General features: G+C 43.0%; 1 protein-coding gene and 1 long non-coding RNA gene across 4 annotated transcripts in view; one reads left to right on the top strand and one right to left on the bottom strand.

Moving 5' to 3' along the window:
* The window catches only part of GREB1L (GREB1 like retinoic acid receptor coactivator), a 288,635-nt gene that overhangs the window by 57,474 nt on the left and 203,782 nt on the right, over positions 1-27,379 (bottom strand). For all 3 annotated transcript variants that reach the window (XM_051852064.2, XM_051852063.2, XM_051852060.2), the window contains 8 exons: positions 26,063-26,179; positions 25,343-25,462; positions 24,166-24,303; positions 21,687-21,872; positions 16,169-16,495; positions 15,031-15,159; positions 13,621-13,755; positions 10,552-10,749 (listed from right to left, as the gene is read on the bottom strand). In XM_051852064.2, the coding sequence (XP_051708024.1) occupies positions 10,552-10,749; positions 13,621-13,755; positions 15,031-15,159; positions 16,169-16,495; positions 21,687-21,872; positions 24,166-24,303; positions 25,343-25,462; positions 26,063-26,179 (1,350 nt within the window). The remainder of the gene's footprint in view (positions 1-10,551; positions 10,750-13,620; positions 13,756-15,030; positions 15,160-16,168; positions 16,496-21,686; positions 21,873-24,165; positions 24,304-25,342; positions 25,463-26,062; positions 26,180-27,379) is intronic.
* The window catches only part of LOC108177133 (uncharacterized), a 39,900-nt gene continuing 23,612 nt past the window's right edge, over positions 11,092-27,379 (top strand). Inside the window, exons 1-3 of the long non-coding RNA XR_011379407.1 lie at positions 11,092-11,489; positions 11,923-12,024; positions 18,759-18,834. This is a non-coding gene — a long non-coding RNA (uncharacterized lncRNA). The remainder of the gene's footprint in view (positions 11,490-11,922; positions 12,025-18,758; positions 18,835-27,379) is intronic.

The following is a 27,379-nucleotide window of genomic DNA, read 5'->3' on the forward strand; positions in this document are numbered from 1 at the left end:
TAGACGCCAGTGGCCAAAAATGGAAAACAAAATAAATGATAGCAGTGGAAATAACCTGTAGAATGAAATACACATGAACAATAACAATATAAATGAAGGAAGAGGAACAGCTTTTTCTTACAGATTTCAAGTAACAAGCTCCTATTAGTAAAATAGGGAAAATGATAAAAATGCAAAATTACCATTACGCAAATATAACAGTAAATTGCAGGCAAGACTCACTGATGGATGTTAAAATTAGTGGTTGAAAATGAGAGGATAAACATTATATTAGCATTGTCTTGAACTATTTTCACAAAAATATTTTTCAATTACAAAGAAAAGATTTGTAGCTTTACAAAAGAGAAGCCTGCAGACACACCTTAATCATGATTAAAGCTTACGGTACCAAAGATAAAACACAGCAACATCCCGTGCTTCCCAACATTGTGCACCTAGGGTATGATACCACATCTGTGGTTTTTTGGCTCAAAACACACAACCCCAACCTGATCACGAGGAAATGTCAGACATTCCTAAATTGAGAAGCGTTACACTAAACAGTTGGCAAGTATTCACTTAAGGCCATGAGAAACAAGGTACAGCTGAAGAAATGTTGCACCTTGGAGCAGGTGAAAGACACAGCTGAATGCAATGTGTGATCCTGGACTGGAAACTGGAACAAGAAAATGACATTAAGCCGGCGCCGTGGCTCAATAGGCTAATCCTCCACCTTGCGGCGCCGGCACACCGGGTTCTAGTCCCGGTTGGGGCGCCGGATTCTGTCCCGGTTGCCCCTCTTCCAGGCCAGCTCTCTGCTATGGCCAGGGAGTGCAGTGGAGGATGGCCCAGGTGCTTGGGCCCTGCACCCCATGGGAGACCAGGAAAAGCACCTGGCTCCTGGCTCCTGCCAGGATCAGCGCGGTGTGCCGGCTGCAGCGGCGGCCATTGGAGGGTGAACCAACGGCAAAGGAAGACCTTTCTCTCTCTGTCTCTCTCTCTCACTGTCCACTCTGCCTGTCAAAAAAAAAAAAAAAAAAAAAAAAAAAAAAAAAAAAAAAAGAAAATGACATTAAGGGAAAGACTAGTGGGATCTTCCATAGTTAACAGTATTATTTCAGCACTGATTTTTCTGCTTTGATAGTTATACTATGGTTATGCTAGCTGTTAACTTGAAGAGAAGCTCGGTGAAGGATATAGTAAACTCTACTATTTTAACAGCTTTATTGAGATAAATATGTATTCACATGTAATTTGCACACCTATAATGTACAATTTTATGACTTTTATCATAGTAACAGTTCCACAACCACCACTACAATCAATGTTAGAACTCTTTCATCACCTGTGAATGAAATCCCATATCCTTTAATAATAATCCCATACCCCTCAATCCTCATCCCTTGACAATCACCAATTTACTTTGTGTCTCTATAGCTTAACTAATTCTGGACATTTCATATAAGTGGAACCACAAAATACGCAGTCTTGTGATTGGCTTCATTCAGTTGGAATACTGTTTTCAAGTTTTGTTCATGCTGTAGCAGGCACCAATACTCCATTGCTCTTCATTGCTAATATTCCTTAGAATGGGTACACCACATTTTACTTACACACTCATCAGTTAGTGGACACTTAGGTTGTTTTCACTTTGGGAGCTATTATGAATAATACTGTTACGAACATTTGTGTTTGGGTTTTGTGTGGTCATATGAGTATGTTTATACTTCCCTCTCATTTCATGCTGTTGGATCACATGTTAACTCTGTTTAACCGCTGAACCAGTCTGTTTTCTAACGTGGCTGTATGATTTCACATTTGTTCCATCCAGCAGTGTATGGGGTTCCAGCTTCTCCACATATTCAAACATTGCTTTTCTCTTTTTATTATAGCCACTGTAGTAGTGTATAGTAGTATTTCATTGTGATTTTGATTTTCATTTCTCCAATGGCTAATGACGTTAGGCATTTTTTCTCATGTGCTTATTGCCGATTCATTCACCTTCTCTGGATAAATGCCTATTCAAATCCTTCACCTGTATCTTAATTACACTATTTGTCTATTTATTATTGAGTTGTGATAGGTCTTTATATATTATAAACATAGTCCTTTATCAGATATATGATTTTCAAATAGTTTCTCCTATTCTGTGGGCTGTCTTTTCACTTCTTGATGGTATCTTTCAATGCACAAATGTTTTTAATTTTGATGATGTTCAGTTTATTTATAAAATTTATACTTTCAGTGTCCCATCTAAGAAATCATTAATTAATGATTAATTCAAAGTCACAAAGATTTACAACTTTTTTTTTTTTTTTTGGACAGGCAGAGTGGATAGTGAGAGAGAGAGAGAGAGAGAGACAGAGACAAAGGTCTTCCTTTTTGCCGTTGGTTCACCCTCCAATGGCCGCCACGGCTGGCATGCTGCGGCCAGCGCACCACGCTGATTTGAAGGCAGGAGCCAGGTGCTTCTCCTGGTCTCCCATGGGGTGCAGAGCCCTAGCACTTGGGCCATCCTCCACTGCCTTCCTTGGCCACAGCAGAGAGCTGGCCTGGAAGAGGGGCAACCGGGAAAGAATCTGGCGCCCCTACCAGGACTAGAACCCTGTGTGCCAGCGCCGCTAGGTAGAGGATTAGCCTATTGAGCCGCGGCGCTGGCCACAACTGTTTTCTTCAAGTACTTTTATAGTTTTAGCTCTCATATTTAGTTCTTTGATCCATTCTGTTTTTCGTATGCAAGGTAGGGAAGCCAACTTCATGGTATTGCATGTGGATATCCAATTATCCTAGCACTATTCATTGAAAAGACTATTCTTTCTCGATTAAATTATCTTGGCAACTTGTTGAAATTCAGTGAACTGGCGCTGGCATTGTGGTGCAGTGGGTTAAGCCACTGCCTGTGATGCCAGCATCTCGTATGAATGCCAGTTTGAGTCCCAGCTGTTTCACTTCCAATCCAGCTCCCTGCTAATGCAGCTGGGAAAGTAGCAGAAGGCGGCCCAACTACTTGCACCCCTGCCACCTACATGGGATACCTGGATGGATCCAGGCTCCTGGTCTTCAGCCTGGCCCACCTGTTGCTGCCATTTGGGGAGTGAACCAGCAGATGGAAGACCTGTCTCTGTCTCTCTCTCATTCTTTGTAACTCTGCCTTTCAAATAAATAAAACAAATCTTTTAAAAATAAAAAAATTCAATTAACTGTAAATAGGAGAGTTTACTTTTAGATTCCCAATTCTACTCATTGGGGAGTAAACCAATGGAAGGAAGACCTTTCTCTCTGTCTCTCTCTCACTGTCTATAACTCTACCTGTCAAATAAACACAAAAAATTTTTTTTTAAATTAATGTATTCAAATCCATGAATATGGATATCTTTTCAATTATTTAGGTCTTCTTTAATGTCTTAATGTCTTTTTTTTTTGAAAGGCAGTGTTAACAAAGAAAGAGGAAGTGAGAACTTCCATCTGCTGATTTATTCCCTGCATGGGTCAGGCTGAAACCGGGAGCCTCATCTGGGTCTCCTACGTGAGAGTAGGGGCCCAAGCACTTTCTCCATCTTCTGTTGCTTTCCCAGGTGCATTAGCAGGGAGCTGGATTGGAAGAGGAGCAGCCAGGATTCGAACAGGCATTCATATGGGTGCCATGTTGCAGGCAGCAGCTTAACCTGCTGTGCCACAATACTGGCCCCTTCTTTAGTTTTTTCCAACAGTGTTTTATAATTTTATTATAAGCTTTACACATTTTTGTCAAATTATTGTTTTATTCTTTTAATGCTATTATTTTTTTATTTTTTATTTTTTATTTTTTTTTGACAGGCAGAGTGGACAGTGAGAGAGAGAGACAGAGAGAAAGGTCTTCCTTTGCCTTTGGTTCACCCTCCAATGGCTGCCGCAGCTGGCACGCTGTGGCCGATGCACTGTGCTGATCCGATGGCAGGAGCCAGGTACTTATCCTGGTCTCCATGGGGTGCAGGGCCCAAGCACTTGGGCCATCCTCCACTGCACTCCCTGGCCACAGCAGAGAGCTGGCCTGGAAGAGGGGCAACCGGGACAGAATCTGGCGCCCCGACCAGGACTAGAACCTGGTGTGCCGGTGCCACAAAGCGGAGGATTAGCCTAGTGAGCTGCGGTGCCGGCCTTAATGCTATTATAAATGTAGTTGTTCATTTCATTTTTGGATTCCTTGTGCTATTTTTGTGACTTTTCTTTTTGTCTAAAATTATTTTAAGGCAAAAAATTTTTAAAGAAACATGCCCCTATCAACTATTTTCAACTGAAGCACATGCATTGTGGGTGAAATTTAAATATGACTTTGTATAAAAATGTCCCCTTATTTGGTAAAGTTGGAAATGTACACAACCTATACATCAACAGAGAAATTTTTACATGTACCAACCAGCACAGTTTGAAAGAGTAAAAAACTAGAAACATCCACATGTCCGACAGTAGAAATGACTTGTTTAAAAATGTGTGATAGGTATATTCCATATGGCGAATACTGAAATACAGTGAAACGAAATGAAGTACAGCTTCACACACCAGGACTGATTCCCAGGACATAATGCTGAGCACAAAGAGTGAATCACAGAATACATAATGCATGGCATTTACCAAAAAGTATCAAGTATAAGAAATTAAATGATACGCTATTTAGGAGTTAAGGCATTATGGTAAAACTACAAATACCAGCAAGCCATGATAGACCCCAAATTCAGGATATGGCTATCTTTGAAGAAGCAACATTAACATCAGAGTGTTCCTTATTTTGGTGGTAATGGAGGTCATTTGGTTGTGATTTTTTTTTAGTATCTTTTTTTTATTTTTTATTTATTTATTTATTTATTTTTTATTTTTTTTGACAGGCAGAGTGGACAGTGAGAGAGAGAGACAGAGAGAAAGGTCTTCCTTTGCCGTTGGTTCACCCTCCAATGGTCGCTGCGGCCGGCGCACCGCACTGATCCGGTGGCAGGAGCCAGGAGCCAGGTGCTTTTCCTGGTCTCCCATGGGGTGCAGGGCCCAAGCACCTGGGCCATGCTCCACTGCACTCCCTGGCCACAGCAGAGAGCTGGACTGGAAGAGGGGCAACCGGGACAGAATCTGGCGCCCCAACCGGGACTAGAACCCGGTGTGCCAGCGCCGCAAGGCGGAGGATTAGCCTAGTGAGCCGCGGCGCCAGCCTTTTTTTTAGTATCTTTTATAAATGTTGTGGGTTTTTTTTTTTTGATAATTAATGTTTCTTAAGCACCCATATTTTAGAAACAAAAAAATGACAACTATACTAAATTTCATCTGATGGACATATCAATGAACAGCAACTATTTCCCATTTACATTATTATTATTATTATTATTATTTGACAGGTAGAGTTAGACAGTGAGAGAGAGAGAAAGAGAGAAAGGTCTTCCTTCCATTGGTTCACTCCCAAAATGGCCGCTATGGCTGGAGCTGCGCTGATCCAAAGCCAAGAGCCAAGTGCTTCTTCCTGGTCTCCCATGCAGGTACAGGTGCCCAAGCACTTGGGCCATCCTCCACTGCCTTCCTGGGCCGCAGCAGAGAGCTGGACTGGAAGAGGAGCAACTGGGAGTAGAACCCGGCGCCCATATGGGATGCTGGTGCCGCAGGTGGAGGATTAACCAAGTGAACCATGGCGCCGGCTCCCCCATTTACTTTCTATTTTGAATACAACAGAAATTGAGCTAGTGCAATATTTGTGTATACTCTTCAGTCAGAATAACCAATTGCTAAAATTCTGCTATGCTTGCCTTTTCTTATTATTATGCTTTAATTTACTGCTAAATAATTTGAAACAAGTAACCTATATCGTAATATCTCATCCCTGAATTCTTCAACACGTGTGGCAGAAGAGCAAAGGCATTCTTCTCCATAACCACATGGCACTGTTATCTTACAAAATGACTGACATCGTAATAATGGTCTCTTATACACAGCCTGCACTTTTTTGAGTTTCACTAATTGTCTTTGCTTTGTGTTTTTTGTTTTTAGGTTGAATATCCAATCAAGAAATAAGCAGGGGTTTGGGAGCTGAGGAGACTGGATGTTGGCCAAAAAATAGAAAATTTTAGTTAGAAATTTCAGTGCAATAGCGTGGCAGGTGAATCTGCAACCTGCAGTGGTGGCATCCTCTATGGATGCTAGGGAGTCCTGGCTGCTCCACTTCAGATCTACTTTCCTGCTAACATGCCTGGGAGAGCAGTGGAAGATGACCCCAGTGCTTGGGCCCCTGCACCCATGTGGGAGACCCGGAAGAAGCTCCAGGCTCCTGGCTTCGGATCAGCTTAGCTCCAGCCATTGCGGGCATTTGGAGAGTGAGCTAGCAGATAGAAGATATCTCTCTCTCTGTCTATAACTCTATCTTACTAAATAAATAAATAAATCTAAAAAAAAAGTTTCAGTTGGACAGGAGGAATAAAGTGTCACCTTTTTTCCAACTCTACAACAAAAAATTAGTGTCGGCAGGGCCCAACTGGGCTACCAATAATGCTACCAAAAGATTAAGGGCTATGTCTACCTAAATATTAAATCTTACTTTAAAAATGTTAAATTTGTTTATATTTATTTTATTTGAAAGGCATTCACAGATTAGTTCCCCCAAACACCCAGGACTGGACCAGGCCAAAGCCAGGAGTGTAAAACTCAATCCAGGTCTTCCACATGGAGAACAGGAATGCAGATATTTGGGCCAGCATCTAATGCCCCTCATGAAGTGCATTGGAGAAACCTGGATAAGAAGCAGAGTCGATGGGACTTGACCCAGGCATGCCGATACGGGCTATGGTGTCCCAAGTGCAGATTTGACCACTGTGTCACACACTTGCCCCAAAATGCAAGATGTTTGTATCTGATGTTTTGGGGGTTTTTTCTTTGAGTGGGGAGGGGAGAAATAGGGAGCATCATCATTTGGCAAGAGAGGATGAGGGGTGGGTATTTAGCCTAGCTGTTATGACATACCCCATATCACAGTACCTGGGTTTGAGCCCCAGCTGTGACTCCTGATTCCAGTTCTTGCTAATGTAGAACCTGGGAGGTAGCAGTGACAGCTCAAGTAACTGGGTTCCTGTCACCTGCATGGGAGATCTAAATTGAGTTCTGGGCTCCCAGCTTCATCCTGGCCAAGCCATGGCCAGCGTGACCATTTGGTCAGTCAGTGGATGGGGGCTCTTTCTGCCTCTCTGTCTCTCAAATAAGTCAGAATTTGAGGAAAAGCAAGAAGAATGACGTGTGAGGTTTGAATGAGTAGAATGGGGTGTGCCACAGCCAGTGTGCAGAGAATGGGAAAGAGATCTAATTCAGGAACCACGGTATCCGGCATCTTCAGTATGCAGCAAAGGGGTCTGTGGTCTGAAACTGTGAACACTGGAACTGATGGGCCCAGGGTCCACCAGAGTCCACAGTGCGACTAGAGGCAGAAGAGTGGGGGCTGGGGTGTTTGAGGATGAGGAACTTCTGATCCCAGAGTGGATACTGACTAGTCATCCAGCTGGAAATGATGGATACTTTCAATTCTGTTTGCACAAACACATCTCTGGTGTTTCTTCCACCCCAGGATGGAGGACTTTTCTAGGGATCCTGTTTCCTGGTGCCTTGGTCACTGCCCAATAAGTATTTTTTTTTTCTGTAGGTGGCCAATAAGGGGGTGTGAGCTTGATGAGACAAAGCAAGAATATGAAGAAAATGAGAACACCTTCCTCTCTTTTTACTTCTCCTCATTGCTACCACTTGCTTAAAACTTCCTCATGTCCATATCTCTACAGATCTTTTATAAGAACACATGTGTTGAAATGCCAAACTTGTCTTATTCCCCTGAGCATGATTAAGAACTTTGCCTGGAGACTGCCAGACCTGCTCCCATCTGCTGGGAGTTCCCATTTATACCACATTAAAAACAGGAAGATAAAAAGTACCACCACTAATACTCCCCGTGTTCTTCCTTCCCACCTTAACCAAAAGGTCATTTGCCTTTGGACTGTATCAGAGACAGAGAGAATACCCTGGTGTTCTAATTTACAGAATATGAATTAGAATTGTCTTACAACTTCAGATTTTTTCTAAACGACACTAAAACAATAGCATTTCCTACCATCTAAAAATGCTCCTTCTGTACTGATGACTCCAGAAGTCACAAGTCCATGGTGAGCCAACTTAAAGGTGTCACCCATTTCCTTTTTAATATTCAAGTTCTTTCCATAATGTTTTCTTTTCCTTTTTCCCCCCTCCCTCCCTTCCTTCCTTTCTTAATTAGAATGTGAGTTCCTGTATTATATGCTCCACATTAGTGCTGGGTCTGCAACAATGTGACAGTTTCTATTTTCATCCTGTTACTTTCAGGCACACATGGGCTGCCAAGGACATACCCTTTCTGCGTGCCTGGCAGCTTATCCCTGCCTGGTGCTTTTCCTGGCAGCCTGGCTGCTGAAATGCTTTCTTTAAGGAGGCGAATGGGACCCAGCAAGCAGAGAGGTATCCCCACCCCACCTCCCACCCCCAGCCCTCCATCAGTGGAGCACCTGCTAGTGCCAGGCCAGGAGAGGCACTGAATGGGCACTTGGCATATTAGGAAAAAACAGCCCTTGTCTGTCCTCCAGGACCTCAGGCAAACCAATCTCCTCCACTCACACAGTGAAACATGAGAAAACTGTCAGATGAATTCTCAAGAATCTTTTAGCTTTTAATAGGCTTGTTAAGAGGTTTTTTTTTGGGGGGGGTTAAAGATTTATTTATTTATTTGAAAGACAGTTACAGAGGGATGAAGCAGAGAGAGAGAGAGAGAGAGAGAGAGAGAGAGTCTTCCATCCCCAAATGGCTGCAACGGCCAGAGCTTGGCCTGATGAGAAGCCAGGAGCTTCTTCTGGGTCTCCTACATGGGTGCAGGGGCCCAAGCACTTGGACCATCTTCCACTGCTTTCCTAGGCACATTGGCAGGGAGCTGTATCGGAAGTGGAACAGCCGGGATTCAAACTGGCGCCCGTATGGGATGCTGGCACTGCAGGCAGCAGCTTTATCCACTACTCCACAGCACTGATCCCTGTTAAGGGGTTTTTTAATGGGTGATCTCCTGCTAAGTATTTACTCTGCCCTGGACAATTCCTCTTCTTTGTTTCATAACATGCATATAAGCTGTCTTCTTCTTTCAATTGGTGTGTATTCCAAGAAAATGAAAATATTTAAATATCAAAACAAATAAGTTTTGGCATAATTATGATGTAGAATAGTACACAATCATTAAAATTATGCTTTTCATGACATGGAAAAATGTGTATTCAATAATGTCAAGTGAAAAACCAACACAGGCAAGAAGAGAGCAGTAATACCAGGTATTAAATCATTTGTTAGTACCAGAATTTTAACAGTGGTTATCCTTGAATGGCAGGATTATAAATATTTAAGTTTTTCTTTGTTTCTTGCAGTTCTCAAAATAAAGACTACTCTAATCATGCTTTTTCTGAAGTAAAATGGTTACTTTTTAATATAAAAGTGATTTTTAAAGCAAAAATTTCAATATGTATGCCAAAGCCAGATGTAATTTTTTTTTAAAAAGTTTATTTCTACGTATTTGAGAGAAAGAGAGAGAGACCACACACATCCAAATTTCCATCTGCTGGTTCACTCCCTAAATGCCTGGAACAGCTGGGGCTAGGCCAGGCTGAAGCCGGGTACCAGAAACTCCATCTGGGTCTCCAACATGAATGGTGGGGGACCCAAGTATTTGAGCCATCATTTGCTGCCTCCCGCAGTGCACACTATCAGGGAGCTGGATTGGAAGTGGAGGCAGAACTCAACCCCAGGCACTCCAATATGGGATGTGGATATTCCAAGCAGAGCCTTAACCCACTCTGCCACAATGCCCACCCAAGTTGTTGCAATTTTCTAAATTCCTCATAGCTTCTTGTAATCCCAAGCAAATTTTATTTTTTAAAAGGGCATTATTTACCACACTTATAAAATTTTTATTTTCTTTCCTTTTAGCATTTTTCTGGGGCAAGAATTTCCTCTATACTTTTAAAGTTCTTAGGAATAATTCTAACCTTGTATTTTTTCAGTGAGCCTTCTCATTGTTGACATGCAGGATGGTGCTCTGGTTTTGAGGTCGAAAATATGCTGCTAATATGGTAAATGTCCAAAAATCCACCCATGAAAATGTGGTCTATCTGAGCTAGAAGTCGGTCAGGTGGTACAGAGTCCATCACTGCATGAAAATGTCTTTTCATAAATGAATGACAGATTCCAGTCCATGGATTACATCGTGGACTTAACTGTGGTTCGCAAACATGCACATCCTTTTATCCTTGACCTTGGAGGGAAATAGGTCAGAGTACTTTGAGAGTAAACTTACGGGTAAATTCTAAATAACATTTAAAGTGCTTAAGTGCTTATAATTGATTTCTCTCTCTCTCTCTCTCTCTTTTTCTTCTTCCCTTCCTCCCTCCCTTCCTTCTTTTCTTTCGATTTCTGCTTTTTATTAGTGAAGAGAATTTCACTTGTCCTATAAGCTAGATTAAGACAAAGGATGAGCCAGAGGGAATCTAGGGCTAGCTGTCGGTTGGGTCCTCTCACCTGATTGTCGAACTCTTTGAAGAGTTTGCTGCACCAGAACCTCCGATCTCGGGACAATGATGATGAAGTCCACTTTGCTGAAGTGACCGAGGTCCAGGCTCTGGCTGCCACTGTCCGCAATAGCACACACCTGGGATAAAAGTTTTCTGGCAACTGTAAGCTGTGGTTGATAAATTTGGAAGGTTTCATTATCTAAATCTAAAATAAAAAAGTCATAAAAATACAATTAATTTCTCTCCCTGATGGCTGTTATCAGTCCATTTGGGGGCATGTGACACATACGCTAAAGTGATACTCTATCACCAAGAATCCTCACTTGCTCTTTTTACTTTCTACTGAGTTTTAATAGATTGGCCAATTTCCCCTGAAAAATGCTGCTGAGATGTGCTCACTAGTGGGTGCTGCAGTTTAACAAATGTGTCATTTAAAAATGGATTGCTTGTATCACAAATGCCCCATACGACACCCCTTTCCTGAACAGCAGCGGTGGAGGTTGACCACACCCTTGTGCAGTGGGAGCCGGGACTCATCTCTGGCAGGGGGCGAGTTTCCAGGTTTTCAGGAACATCAGCACAGGTCAGTCTTGAGCCCAGACCTGTCCAGGGGAAGAGGTGATGCTGACGCTGTAGCTGCAATTGTGCTGAGTCTGAGTTCTTCCGGATTACACCATGGTAAACATTTCCTCTTCCGCAAGTCAGTGGTAACTGCGTCTGAGATAGTCTCCTGAGCTCTACCTCATGTTGTCACGGAGACGTGTCCCTCACCTTTCATCCTACTTGACTGGACTTTGCCAGCGCTTGTGACCTGACAGGTCTAGGTGGTTGTGGTCTAATCCAGTACTGACGCCTGGACCGTCTGGAGAGGCCTGACTCATGACATAGCTAGCTGGCCACCAGTAGATGATGCATTACGAAAACACTGCCGGATACTCTAAGCAGGTCAGTAGCCTTTACTGCAAATATAATCAAGCAATCAATCTCATATATGTGTGTGCACGTATACACACACCATGAAAGAAACAAGCTTGTCAGTGTAACACCTGAGCAGGCAATGGCCATATCCTAGTTTAAAGGACAGCTTTTTAGTGGGAACACATGTGGCAGTTTGAAACAGATTTCCAAGGGCCTAACTAACCTCTGCTAATTAATATTTTCTAAAATCAAATTGCAATGCAGCCAAGGCAAAGACATGCCCTACCGGCTGAAAAAACTCACTGGGAAAGCCCAAAGCTGCAGTTTTCAACAGTAACCCAAATAGGTTTTGATCTACAAAGATCACCAATGAAAATAAGTCTGTTGTCTGCTCTAGTTAAGTTTTGTATCATTTCACAAGTTGAATGGCTGAGGACTAACAACAATTTCTATTTGTAAGCCTGTAGAATCTAACTTAGCAAGTTTTGAAGTTTGAGGCAACACAAAAACATCTTTCAACAACATTTTCCAAATGGAGCCAAGACTATGTACTTGGGAATCTGTAAGTATTCTGAGAATTTTTAAAATACCATGAACATAACACATTTCAGATCATCTGGATGGTCACTGAATTACCAAATACTCTCCAGAAGTCAAAATACGTTATAGCCTGTGTTTGCATTTTTTTTTTTTTTTGACAGGCAGAGTGGACAGTGAGAGAGAGAGAGACAGAGAGAAAGGTCTTCCTTTTGCCATTGGTTCATCCTCCAATGGCCGCCGCGGCCAGTGCACTGCGCTGATCCGATGGCAGGAGCCAGGTGCTTCTCCTGGTCTCCCATGGGGTGCAGGGCCCAAGCACTTGGGCCATCCTCCACTGCACTCCCTGGCCACAGCAGAGAGCTGGCCTGGAAGAGGAGCAACCGGGACAGAATCCGGTGCCCCGACCAGGACTAGAACCCGGTGTGCCGGCGCCGCAAGGCGGAGGATTAGCCTAGTGAGCCACGGCGCCGGCCTGCATTTGTTTTCATGACAGAGCTGATGCCAAGCCATGCTACTATTACCCGGAAATCCTCATATATAAATGCTGCATTCCTATCAAGTACAGCCAAATGGTCAGCAGCAGCAGCTTATGTGGGTCTGTTTCCCATCAAGACTCTCTCCTGTCCTTCTTCCCTCCTCTCCCATGCTGTGTCTGTCAATCAGTGAGCTGGGAAGGAATCTGAATCCAAAGGAATCCAACTCAATGACCGAGCTCCTCATCCTCAGCCCTCAGTTCCTGTTTGGGCCCCTGACTTGTAGGGGAGATGATGTGTCAGTGCTGCTGCTCCATCTGCCCGGAAGGCCTTACTCTCCCTGAGATTGTGCCTGTTTTACAAGTCAGAGAACGAGTGAAGGAAAGGTAGCCAGGGACCCTTCCACACCCTGCAGCCTAAACTCTTTCAGGCAGTCCTCTGAAACCTGCAAACAGCCCCAGCAACTCTGGGCACCACGGGGGAATTAAGGAAAATGGACCGAGAACCCTGGATTTTTTTTTTTTTTTTTTTGACAGGCAGAGTTAGACAGACACAGAGAGAGAGACAGAGAGAAGGTCTTCCTTTTTCCATTGGTTCCCCCCACCCCCCAAGTGGCCGCTATGGCTGGCGTGTTGCGGCTGGCGCGTTGTGGCCGGCACGCTGCGCTGATCCAAAGCCAGGAGCCAGGTGCTTCTCCTGATCTCCCATGCGGGTGCAGGGCCCAAGCACTTGGGCCATCCTCCATTGCCTTCCCGGGCCACAGCAGAGAGCTGGACTGGAAGAGGAGCAACTGAGACAGAATCTGGCTCCCCAACCGGGACTAGAACCCAGGGTGCCAGCGCCGCAGGTGGAGGATTAGCCTAGTGAACTGCGGTGTCGGCATGAACCCTGGAATTTTTGAAGGAAAAAAAAATAGGCCATTACTTTTCACTTAGACTTTAATCTTAAGAACCAGATTTTTACCAAGAACCAGACCTTTGATCTGGGTGATGTGGTAAGGCATTTTTAAAAATTCAGATAAAATCTATCATGTGGACAATGAGGAAAAGCCCACCAAAGAATCCTCAGAACTCTCAGAGTGACTTTGCTTCTACAACAGCTGTCCTAACAACAGATCTCCCCCTCTTTGTCTGGGGTGACATTACCCAGGTTTTGTGTGGGGATCATAGCAGCAGCCTCTCGAGGGGACACACATTCATGAAGGTCTCCATTGAAGGGGGTAACCACACTGTCTCCTCTTCTTTGCTGCATTTTTTCCAGCAACATGTCCAGGTCATCACCTATTCCAAAATAGAGATAGGAAAGTTACAAGGAATGACATGTTATTGCTTTCATTAGTCTCTGAGTTTTGTGGTCAGGCTGGGTTCTCATCAAGTTTGTGGGTCAGCCAGCAATTCATGCCAGAGTTTATATTTGGTCATTGTTGTGGCAGTGTTGATGGCAAGAGCTACCCACATTGGTATTTTTTTTAAAGATTTATTTATTTATTTGAAAGGGAGAGTTGCAGATAGGCAGAGGCAGAGAGAGAGAGAGAGAGAGAGAGAGAGAGAGAGATCTTCCATCTGCTGGTTCACTCCCAAGATGGCCACAACAGCCGGAGCTTCATTGATCTGAAGCCAGGAGCCAGGAGCTTCTTCCTGGTCTCCTACACAAGTGCAGAGGCCCAAGGACTTTGGCCATCTTCCACTGCTTTCCCAGGCCAAAGCAGAGAGCTGGATTGGAAGTGGAGCAGTCGGGACTTGAACTGGTGCCCATATGAGATGCCGGCACTGCAGGCGGCAGCTTTACCCGCTACGCTACAGCGCTGGCTCCCTTACATTGGTATTGTTTTCAAGTGACATGCATTCACACACTGTTTCTCTCTCTTTTTTTTTTTTTTTGACAGGCAGAGTGGACAGTGAGAGAGAGAAACAGAGAGAAAGGTCTTCCTTTGCCGTTGGTTCACCCTCCAATGGCCGCTGCGGCCAGCGTGCTGTGGCCGGCGCACCGCGCTGATCCGATGGCAGGAGCCAGGTACTTATCCTGGTCTCCCATGGGGTGCAGGGCCCAAGCACTTGGGCCATCCTCTACTGCACTCCCTGGCCACAGCAGAGAGCTGGCCTGGAAGAGGGGCAACCGGGACAGAATCCGGTGCCCCGACCAGGACTAGAACCCGGTGTGCCGGCGCCGCAAGGCAGAGGATTAGCCTAGTGAGCCACGGCGCCGGCCACACTGTTTCTCTTTTGACCTCCATAATAGTCAAAAGCAGGTAGAATGGAATTATTCTATCTGCACATGATGTTATCAGAACACTGAGACCCAGGGGACAGAGATTCACCCGAGGTCACTCAGCAAGGCGGCAGAGCTGAGGCTTCGCTTCTAGCACCGAGGTGCCTTTCTCTGGAATCCCTGCTGCTTCCTGTGGTGTTAGTAACAAAATACTCAGGATGAACCACTCCAAACGGAAGATCAGCTTTCAGGCTCACACTCCGCACTTGCATCCTTGACAGGCTAAGATTTAAACTCAGTCACGCAGCTAGGGACTGGCACGGCCGCTGAGTTTTACAACCACTCACCTAATGACGTGGTTTTGAAATGTGAGGCCAGGAAACTGACCTTTCCTGTGATGAGCTCATAACTAATTTCTTTCAAAAACTCACTTGTGGTGAGCATGCTCTCTGCCAGAGCCCGGGACTGATGCTGACCTGTAGCACAGAGGGGAGAAGAGAGGACTCGTCAGGAGAACAGATGTTCACAGGAATTTTATTTATAATGCAACAGCTGGAGACAAAGTGCGTAACCATAGGGGTCTTGGTTAAGAAACCCATGCTACATCAAAAGAGGCAGCCTTTGACATGTCAATTTGAAGAACACAGACAGAAACAGATAATGTTTATGATCAAGGGGAAAAGCATACTTTGTGTTTGTAGCTTAAAACATACATATGTGTGGGTTTACAAACTAAGGAAAGAGCATGGAAAACCTGATAAAATTGTGTTTTCATGGTTACAATGAGTAGTTGCCTTTGAAATATAAATTTAGGTGGTTGTTTTTACAAATGAAAATGAACAAAATTAATGTATCATGGTGTCTGATGAATTTCTGTGAAAATATGCACAGTACAGAAAGACAACCAGACAGGTCTTGTCAAAGTGAGGAGGCTTAGTGCCGTTTGCTTCAGAGAGTGGAGAAGCAACATTGAGCCCACCTGGCTACCCAGCTTAGCGCCTGATTGAGAATCAGCACAGATTAAAAACAACAACAACAAAAAAAAAACCCACATTTTATACCAACTTTCCGAGGCTTTTCTTTGGAGTCAATGTCATAACATTAAACAGACACCTCAGGGAGGAGGGACTACCAGAGCTAACTTTCTGGCAAATCTCAACTGGCTTAGGCCACCTGTGGCACTGGCTTTACCACATGCTAGGCTGGTAACATCTCCAGAGCCTTTTAAGGGCAGGAGTAATATGAGACAAAGGTGTCTGTTACTAGGATGAGCTTTGAAATAATGCTGCCAGAGCCAGCTGACGGGGACACCAGCCAAACCAAAAGCTATAAGACTCTGATCTGAGGAGGAAAAAAAGAATTAAAATTAGGAGGAAGGATCCAAATTGGAACAAATAACTACCAGTTGATTATGTGGATACCTAAAACAGCCAATTAATATCTTTCAGGTGGACAAGTGATTGAATGGATTAAACAGTTACTCACCTAACACCACAACACAAAATTCATTTCCTCTGATTTTTGACGCACAAATTGCCACCACATAATCCGGTAGCCTTTGATAGTGTCTCATTTCGCTGAGAGTCCTCAGTGTCTCTGAAATGCCCTCTGCCAAGGAGTTCTGGGTCACGATCACATGAACCAAGTCCTGAGAAACACTGGCAATCAATCTAGCAAGCCAGGGGAGCTGTCCTGGTGACACAGGTACACACTGAGCACCGAGCTGCAGGGCTCGCTCTCTCAGAGTAAATTCCTGCATAGCTTTCAGCATAATTTGCTCAAATTCTTCCCTCAGAGGTATTTGATCAGGACCTGTAGTGAAAAGAGTTACAGCTAGAATTTTAAAAATCACAGGGAGAGGCACACACCCACACCATTCTCTTGGGGCTGGGGAATAGTTGCTAAATCATGTGGTCTGGCCTTGCCAGAGCAGCAGCAAGTGGGATTCACAAGTCAATAAATCTATAGCAGGCCGATTTTTAAGTTCATCATCATTTTGCAACCCCTTCTCCCCCTCCCCCACAACCTGTAGCCTACCATCCTCCCACTGGCAAATAAGCTTTGTTTGAGTGGCCCCAAGGACCGATCACCTATTAATCATTCCCCATTGTGAAGTCACATTCTCTCTTCTCTTTCTGCTTCAACTTTTAAACAAATATTTATTTTTATTTAGTTGAAAGGCAGAATGATAAAGTGGGAGAGACAGAGAGACAGGGATGGGGTGGAGGGAGAAATATCTTCGGGGCTGGGTAAAGCCGCAGCCTGCAGTGCCAGCATCCCATATGGACGCCGGTTCAAGTCCCAGCTGCTCCACTTCCAATCCAGCTCTCTGCTATGGCCTGGAAAGCAGTAGAAGATGGCCCAAGTCCTTGGGCCCCTGCACCCATGTGGGAGACCCAGAAGAAGCTCCTGGCTCCTGGCTTTGGATCGGCGCAGCTCTGGCTGTTGCGGCCATCGGGGGAGTGAACCAGCAGATGGAAGCCCTCTCTCTCTCTGCCTCTTCTTCTTTCCCTGTGTAATTATGACTTTCAAATAAATTAATTAAAAAAAAGAGAAATATCTTCCATTTGCTGATTCACTCCCCAAATGGCTGCAACTGCCAAGGTTGAACCAGGTCAAAACCAGAAGCCAGGAACTCCATGTGGTGTTCCACAGGGGTGGCAAGGGCCCTAGCACTTGGGTCATCTCCCACTGTTTTCCAGGCACATTAGCAAGGAGCTGGATTGGGAATGGAGAAGCTAGCACTTCAACCTGTGCCCACATGAGATACTTTTCCTGCTACACCACAATGCCGGCTCTTTCTACTTCAATTTTTTTTTTTTTTTTAAACAGGCTTCTCTTGTCCTCTATTCTATTTCTGATCTCTTTAAAGGAAGATGTACTAAGTGAGCATCACTTCTACTATGTGTCTTCGGAGATTGCAGGGGGCATAGTGCTTGTATTAATTGAGGCAATAATGACGCGATTCATGCCTGACGAAACAAGAAGCCAACCTAGTATTAATGAACTTACGGTTTCATTTCTCATTTTATTCATAATGCATTGCCTCTGTATCTGATTTCATGAATAACACCAACAGGGAAATTATCTTTCAGTCCTAATTTACATTTCAGCAGCCTCATACCTTCCCCAGTTAGAGAACACTTCTATAATCTAGTTATTTTCCATATTCTGGACTGATATGACATTTGGTCCTCACCCCCAGTTATGGTTAGAGCTAAGTTTTACTGGAATTGGGGGATTTTGCTTCTTATTCTCTTTAGAAATGAAACCAGTCTTCAGAACAAAATAAGCAAGTCAATGTATGACATCCAAATAGCACAAATAAACTGAGGTTTCTGCATTTAGCTTAAATGGAAACCAATGGGAATCAATACATTCATTCCCTGTAGTCAGTCATTCCTTTTGTTGTGGGAACCCCAGCTTTGAAATCCTGGCATCTAAACAGACACGGACTCCATGACCCAGGAGAAGCAATAGACTCAGAACCAGGACTAAAAGCCCCTTAGGAAAGAACATGGGGACACGGGACTGGACTTCTGGACAAGGAGGCAGCACCTGGAGAGAATCAGAAATCTTCCCTTCCTCTAACGGCTTTTAGTGGCCTCCCTGACCCGCCTATCATTTCTGGAAAATGAGCGGCTTAGTAATGTGTTTTTTTTTTTTTTTTTTTTTTTTTTTTTTTTTTTTTTTTTGACAGGCAGAGTTAGACAGTGAGAGAGAGAGACAGAGAGAAAGGTCTTCCGTTGCCGTTGGTTCACCCTCCAATGGCCGCTGCGGCCAGCGCACCGCACTGATCTGAAGGCAGGAGCCAGGTCTCCCATGGGGTGCAGAGCCCAAGCACTTGGGCCATCCTCCACTGCACTCCTGGGCCGCAGCAGAGAGCTAGCCTGGAAGAGGGGCAACCGGGACAGAATCCGGTGCCCCGACCGGGACTAGAAGCCGGTGTGCCAGCGCCGCAAGGCGGAGGATTAGCCTATTGAACCACGGCGCTGGCTAGTAATGTTTTTAAGATAAACAAAATTAAGTAAAATGTGGTACATTTAACAAGTAAGCCATTTTATAATTTTTCCAGGGTTGGCTGGAGACGAGGGAGAGGTAGGAGAGTGGACTCCTCATTGACAGATTTTTCTAATCCTCATATTAGAAAGGTAAGAAAATTAAAATACTTATATTTATGCTTCTCATGTCTTTCCTGATTACTTGCTAGGGGGAGGCAGATGTCTTTTTCTTTATCATCACTTCTAATCTTCATTCAGCTTTATCAAATTAGCATCATGGTAGTGGGCACTACACTCAAAGTGGATAGATCTGGAATGACCACGTCAAATGAACACCAAGTGGTCATCTATTTAAATCTTTCTTCCACCAGAACACACGGCAGCTCAAGAGCAGGTGGCCCTGACTGTCTCCAACTCCCTAATGTCTTTCACCAACAATCTAAAGGCTCAGAGACAGAGTTAACAGTTGTATCCATAAGACCCTCCAAACCAGGATTAAGTATCATGTTGTATTAGGAAGCATCATTAATTCCAAATATAAAGGCATTCTAGGAAAATAAAATTATCTAACAAGTTCACAGGATCTCTGTTGTCTGAAGACTCCCTTTTATGGAGTTTTGACTGAATCACTATTAGGAATCGAGAAGTGGGGAGATGCATTAAAGTTTAAATGAGGTTTGACTCTTTGAGTAAAATGCCTTGCTTCCAATCACTGATCATCACTTCTTCATCCTCAGTCATCACAGCTAAATTGCAGGAGCCTTTTCTCCACTTTTTGCAAGCTTAATAATAGTATTTTTTCCATTTAAGTGCTTGTCTCCAGTAACTCAGTTTAGCCCAGGCATTAGTTCTGATAGTTTTTCAGATAGAGCTACCCTAATAGGAAAAGGCATGGTTCCTGCAGACTCAGGGCCCTCCAAGAATCTCTGGATTTTCTGATTTCATTATCTACTTCAAAAGATTTTCAGATTGTGAAATAACAGAAAAATGTGTTTAAAGAGACTGGTGGAGAGGCCTGTTCCTTTGGAAGAATCTTACTTTTCTTCTCTGTTTCAAGTAGCTCAGCCTCCAACGTAGTAAAACTGTCCTTTAACAGTCCGTATTTATTTGTTAATTGTCTACAATATATGGCCTACATGAAAATACTCTTTCTGCCTTCTCAAAACCTCCAGAGGCATACATTTTTTCTGAGGACTCTTGAACGGTTTATTGTTGAAGGGCAGAGAAGTCCCAATGTACAAAGTTTAGGTGGAAAAGAAAAGAAAAAACTCTTCTTGTTTTTTGAGATTTTCCTGTTTTGTTTTTTAAGATAAGAACCTTTAGTAATTCAAAGGAAGATGTTGTATTTTGACCTTTTGATTCACTCGATTAATTTGGACTTCATTTTTAAAAATTGTCATGATCGAAAAAACTAGTATAGTCATGGCCTGGTTTGTTGTGATTGTACTGCTCTATGAAGCCTTGTTTTACTGATTCTGTGTTTATCTAGAAGCTGGTTTTAGCTCTTGGAACACAATCCAACATCAGTGTGAAGCCACTAAAATTATGATATCAAATGAGTTGTAGACCAAAGTGATTTTTGTAATTTTATTACCCATCAATAAGAACGACTGGCAAGTTCAAGATCATGCACACCACCATCTCAGGTGGTTTTCATGGTAAATCTGAAAGCTTCAAAGTTTCAAAAGCTGATGTCAAGGCAGAGCTCACATCAAGGCAGCCTCTCAGGGAACTGAAAGTACTAGCCAAGGCTGCTAATCGATGCTCTGAAAGATGAAGCTTTTGATTGCTTTTAACACTGTTTAGCTTGGTGTTTTCATATTTAACACCAGAAATATTTTCTAACGTTAAAAAACTTCATGAGAATACATACCAAAAATTTCAGGTGTAATTTTGCATCTCTAACATTTTTCTAAGTAAACTATTCAATGGCTTGAAGTCCTGGAGTGAGTGTATAATTAGGTTGCATAGTAGATGGCCTACTGCAGTTTGCAAAATAAAGGACATTTCTATGTAAATGCTGCCAAACCACTACAGTATTGTCAGGGCACTTGCATATACCCACTGAGGGGCTCAGGAGGGTATTTCAAATAAAGGAAGTGAAGGGTTCATGACCTATGTGTCCCTCTTACCCTAAAGCCAAGGGAGCCTTCCAGGGAGGTCCACAGTTACTACCTCAGTGAAGGAAAGCAAGAAGGGACCACATCAAAGGGTACAGTAGGAGAAGGGAAAAAATGGAAGTAGGAACAGTAGATAAACAAGATGAAAAGGCTAAGCGGAGGAGGGCATTTAGCCCAGCTGTTAAGACACCAGCTACGGCACTGCATCCCCCACTGGAGTGCTGGGTCTGATTCCTGGCTCCAGCTCCCGATTCCATCTTCCTGGTAATACAGATTATGGGAGGCAGCAGTGATGACTCAAGCAATTGGATTCCTGCCACACATGTGGGTGACCCATTTTGAGTTCCTGGTTCCAGCTGCAGCTGCGGCCCTAACCCACACCTGGCTTCAACCTAGCTGCAATCCAGCCCTGACCATTGCAGGCATTTAGGGAGTGGAACAGTGGATGGGAGTGCTGTCTATCTATATTTTTGCTTAATAATCATAATCATAATCATAAAGGCTAAGTGAAAAACTGGAAAATAACTGTCTCAGACAATGCCTATGACTTGTACTCCAAATGACAGCCGTGCTTCCAGAATGGTAGTCTGGCCAGATCACCCAAAGCAGGGCTGCCAATGGTATAATCTAAAAGCAGTACTTTGGAGACCTTAGAAACATCATGAAACTGGACACTAGGTGGAGCACTTCATCTTTTTTAGGACCCAGAGAAGCAAGAAAGGAAAGGGGGAAAGTCAAAGAGAATGGGGTAAAGGAAAATAAAAAGTAGATGTGAAAGGAGGAAAATAGGAGATGGGTGGATGAATGTGAGAAATAAGGAAAAAACATACTACAAAAAGAATAAAAACAGTCACCAGCAAATGGTTATCAAAAATAACTTACCCAACCGCACAAGATACTGTATTGTCAGAAGAATCATATTTTCCACACTCAGGAGTTGGCTGCCTGTCAGCCCTAATTGTTCCAAATCTTTGTTTTCCAACTGTGGAATCTTGTAACAATTCACCAGCAGAGGACTCACAACAATGTCACCAACATTTCCATAGAAATAGGGTAAAGTGCCATAGCCTGCCCCAGTAGAAGTAGAAGTATACAGCTTAATATTTCATTTAGAGGTACAACAAGGTAAACTTGCTCAGCTCAACTAGGATCAAAACTGTTCAATAAAGTTCTACGTCCTCTTAGATAGCTGCTAAACAAATCACTCAAATATGAGAAGTCTTCAAAAAAAGTTCAAGGAAAATGCATATTATGAAAATGGATTTCAAAATTTTTTTGCACCAAAATAAACTTATCTTTTAGTTCCATTTCCCACGATCTTTTTGAAGTACCCTTATATCTCCATCTTAGTGAATTCATTTGGATGCTTCAAATTCCATCCTTATATTAAATAGATGAAAATGAAGCAAAATATTGCAATGGTTTTATCTGTTCCCCACAGAAGGAATGGGTTAACATTCTGTCTCTGCCAGGGAAGATAGATGAGTTTATAAAACATCTCGGTATCCTTTGTAAAACTGCAATGATCAAACATTTTCTGATGAAGTTCCTCCTGATCAGCTTTCTTTTCATGTGAGAGATCAGAAGAAGAAACTACAGTAACATGTTTTACTTCCTGAAGTTAGCTTAAAAAAAAACACACATATACTAGTTTCATTGATCAACAGCCATATTCTATCCTGCCAGTTGTACGTGCATGGAGGGTCCTATTCCTTTTGCTATCTTAGGTATTTTTGTCAGATTTTCCTTCTGAATGTCAGTAAATAGCCTCAAATTATCTTAGAGAAGATAGGGTAAAAATAGGTTGAAAACATAATATGTTTTGGTGTGTGGCACAGAGGATAGTCCCTCTGTGAGACTTTCTAAGAGGCAGATACCACAAGACCAAAGGGCCTCCTGTTCCATGTATCTCTTCAAGGCTTATTTGAAGTATGCCAATGTTTGATAAGAACTTCCTGAAACATATGGAATTCAAGCAAGAGGGATTCCTCCAGTACCTACAGATCCAGGACTGGTGGATATGGCAGCTTGATAAAGGGTAGGACTTCAAGCAAAACCACCCAAGTCTGTGGGCTCAGTCCAGCCACAAGATGCAAGATAACACCTCCTGTAAACACACCTTAAAGACCTATGGAGCTTAAACACCCTATCTATTTTGTCCTGAAGGTATAGCAGGCAGTCTCCTACTGGCCTATGCTTGCCCCTAAACAAGAAGACCCTTGATGTGGGTAGGAAAAGGCTCCTAACTTTTAAAATTTCTGTCTATTGATAGCCTGGAAGGACTCAAGCTCCTTAAAGATGCTAATTCACAGGTGTTTCCCTATGGTTCAGAGCTACACCTGGAGGCCTCTGGGTTCTCCTGAGTGAGGTCTGTTAGCTGGCTTGGCTTGTTATTTGTCTTCTGTGGTTTAGCTCTCTTCGGCTGGAATGTCCCCTCCCCTGCTGTCCACTCTTACAGACCTCCAGGACATCACGTCTGCACAGACTCCTGTAGGCAGAGGTAAGCCCTCTCTCCTTGAGCTCCAGTAGCTCTTGGCTGTGAACCTCTACCAGCTCTTATCAGAGTGTGTTGTAATGGCTATTTACTAACTCCAATGGTTAATGGGAGGTTAGACTCCCTCACTAAACAGCACTCCTTGAGGGCAAGACTTGGCCTTATTCTCAACTTCTTTTTTTTTTATTTTTTTTATTTTTTTATTTTTTTTGACAGGCAGAGTGGACAGTGAGAGAGAGAGAGACAGAGAGAAAGGTCTTCCTTTTGCCATTGGTTCACCCTCCAATGGCCGCCGCGGCCAGCGCGCTGTGGCCAGCGCACCGCGCTGATCCGATGGCAGGAGCCAGGAGCCAGGTGCTTTTCCTGGTCTCCCATGGGGTGCAGGGCCCAAGCACCTGGGCCATCCTCCACTGCACTCCCTGGCCACAGCAGAGGGCTGGCCTGGAAGAGGGGCAACCGGGACAGAATCCGGCGCCCCGACCGGGACTAGAACCCGGTGTGCCGGCGCCGCTAGGCGGAGGATTAGCCTAGTGAGCCGCGGCGCCGGCCCTATTCTCAACTTCTAATTACAAGTTTACTATATACCAGGGGTCTTCCAAAGGTTCGCGGAAAAATGTGTATTGTAAAAAACTATGAAAGCATTTCAAAAGAAATTTTTTTACTCCAAAATAAACATCTAATTTCATTCCCCACAAACTTTTTGAAAGTACCCTTGTAGCATGAGGAGTTGACCAATAAAAGCTGAAAGAATCAGTGGCGGGATAGATGAATATATTCATGAATACATGAATAAACATACAAACGGTAAAATGGAGAAACATTCCTAGATTCAAAAAAACAGACAACTTGAAATTCCTTTTGCCTTACCTATAAGAATAACTGGTCTAACTCCTGAGTTACTCAGCAGGTTTTCAGGAACAATTACAGTTTCCCCTGCAGGAATGGGCCGAGGTTGTAAAATTCCAGTTAATGGGGTCTGTGGAACTGGGTTAGATAAAAAAGGCTCTGGAAAACAGAAGTTGTTCAACAAGAAGCATTAATCATGGAAGAAAAATGAAATACAACAGAATGCAATGCAATTTTAACGCTTTTAATAAATAAGTCTTTGAAGTCTAAAAGCTCGTTTTTTAATTAAGAGTAATTCATGCGTATAATACAAAATCAGAAGTGAGAAAAACTAAAGGAGGAAAAAGTCAATATGATATGATAGGATCATATCCTCTGGAGATAACTATTATTTAGCATTTTGGTGGCTTTCCTTCTAGTTGTTTTTTTTTTTTCTTTCACATGCAATCTTTTGCTTTTGTATTTTATCTTTTTCTCCCAGATTATCAAAGACATTTCTGCTCATTACATAAATTTTGAAATGCATGGTAAAGTGTGAAGGACACTGATCAACACTACCAAGGGGCAACCACAGAATACTGGCATGATTCTTTGTGTATCTAAGTTCTCTATGTAGAGAACAATTTATTCTAACAAATGTAAACATGTAAAGGCTCCTATAAAACTAATGTTTACAATAATCTGTGTTTAGTACAGCAAGGTAGGCAAACATTTGAACATTTAAATGTGTGAGTACCAAATGGCCAGAGTCTGGGTATTATAAAGGAGAACAAGTTGTTTTTTCAGATTTCCATCTAAAGACTGAAGCATGAAGACCAGAAATAACAAGCCTTAGTCACATAAAGAACTAGAACACAGGAAGGCAAATCTAACGTCACCACTGGCAAAGCAAGTCCATTTTTTGTTCTATGATGGCGTGTTGGTAGCATTATGCCCTCTATAATGAATAGCTTATTAATGTTTTGGGCTAAAACTAAGTTAAAGGTTGAATTAAGATCAATTGTGATGGTATATGTTCTTGTAGGAAAGGCAAATGTGATGGAGACAAAATAGTAGCTACTATCAATAATTTGATAATCCACTAGACCCAACGATTAGTTAAGGAAGTTTATCTTCAGAGGTTCAGAGAAAGAATAGAAGGGATATCTGCAAATTAAGAAAAAAACTTTAAAAAATATGTCTTCTATTAAAATCTTACCAGTTCTTGAAAGAGGGCGAACTGTAGGAACAGGTACAACTAAACCAGGTTGGGGGACGGGTGATCCAGGATACCACCCTCGGTGCCGTTTCTTTGGTGGCCCAGAAATGAACATGGGAGCTGAAAGCAAAAAGAAAGATGGCTTTGTCCTCAGCATTTTGTAAAACATAAGGAATGCCAAAGTGACACAGGACCATAGATAATTACACTCAGAAAAATCAAAGTCCTCCTTCCAGAGTTAAAGATAAATTTAGAAAAAGCCAAGCTAACTTAGCACCTAACATCACACCAACATCTATGTGCTGGTTTACAATTTTACCCGGATTCTTTAATTTGATTCTATCAATGACTCTAAAGTTGTGGAATGAGCATTATTGTTATACCCATTTTGTAACTGGAGTAAGGAAGGTTCAGATTTGCCCATGGTCACACAATAGAGAGGAACTTTAAATCCTATAGTTTTGTCAGCAAAGTCTATGTTTTTTTTCCAAGACACTTCCGCATACATTTGTTTCAACATTACTCACCAGTTACACTCATCCATGTAGAATCATAAAGATAATCACTACTGTTCACAGCAACCATAAACTTTCAAAATATTATATGACAAGCTAAGGAAAAACCTAGAGGATGTTGTCAGATAATCACTGTTCCAAAATTTGCAACACGCTTTGCCATTATTAAGTGCATTACTTAAAGACTCTAAGATGGGTACTGTACCTTGGTCTCCTGATGCCTGACTAGGCCTTGGTGACAAAGAGTAATTCCCTGGGCGGGGGAGCGTGGAGCTCGGGGCACTGCTCTTCCCTCCGTGGCTACTGTTTCCATTAGCAGCATCTGTAGTACAAGAGAAGAGGAGCCACTCACAACAGAGCTGGACAGGACATCTCACAATCATCAGACTCTAGGGTTCAAAGAAATCTTACTGATAGGACTCAGCCCAGTTGTGTAAAACCAACTATGGTCGTCAAAGTCATATCTTCACTGAAATTAAATGTCATCCATAATTTCAGGAAATTACAAGGTCCCAAGAGATCTTTTAGGATAATTTTCAAAGAAGTAGTTGGAGATGGTGGTTGGAAGGAAGGAAAAAAAATTCTTATATACCATGGAAAATTTCAAATATATATAGGAGAGAGAAATATAAATGAACTTTTTTAAAGAAAAAGATTTATTTACTTATTTGAAAGGCAGAGTTACAGAGAGGCAAATGGCTGCAATGGTCAGAGCTGGGCGGATCTGAAGCCAGGAGCCAGGACCTTCTTCCTGGTCTCCCACGTGGGTGCAGGTGCCCAAGGACTTGGGCCATCTTCTACTGCTTTACCAGGCCATGGCAGAGAGATGGATCAGAAGGAGAGCAGCCAGGTCTCAAACCAGCACCCATATGGGATGCAGGCATTGTAGGTGGTGGCTTTACCAGCTATGTCACAGCGCCGGCCACTAATAAATTTCTAAATACTCATCACCCAGCTTCAATATTTATCAACGCATAGCCCATCTTGTTTCATTTATACCCCAAACCTCCTTCCCCACCTCATATACACATATACGCATTCTGGATTATTTTGAAGCAAACCAATTTATCAAATCATCTCACTATTAAATATTTCTGTATGTATTTTCAACAGAAAATGACTTGGGGCCAGCATTGTGGCATATGAGTTAAGCTGTCAACTGCAACATAGCCATCCCTCTATGTTGCCAGTTGGGAGTCCTGGCTGCTCTACTTCCAATCCAGCTCTCCACTAATGGCTTGGTAAAAGCAGCTGAAGATGGCCAAGTCCTTGGGCCCCTGCACTCACATGGGAGACCTGGAAGAAGCCCCTGGCTCCTGGCTTCAGACTGATTCAGCTGCAACCACTGTGGCCATTTGGGGAATGAACCAGTTGATGGAATCTCTCTCTCTCTCTCTCTCTCTCTCTCTCTCTCTCTCTCTTACACACACTGCCTTTCAAATAAATAAAATAAATCTTTTTAAAAAGGTGACTCTTTAAAAATACAATTAAACATTATACTTAAAATGAACAGTGGGGCAGG

The sequence above is a fragment of the Oryctolagus cuniculus genome, chromosome 10 (genome assembly GCF_964237555.1).
Source record: "Oryctolagus cuniculus chromosome 10, mOryCun1.1, whole genome shotgun sequence".
Taxonomy (NCBI): Eukaryota; Metazoa; Chordata; class Mammalia; order Lagomorpha; family Leporidae; genus Oryctolagus; species Oryctolagus cuniculus.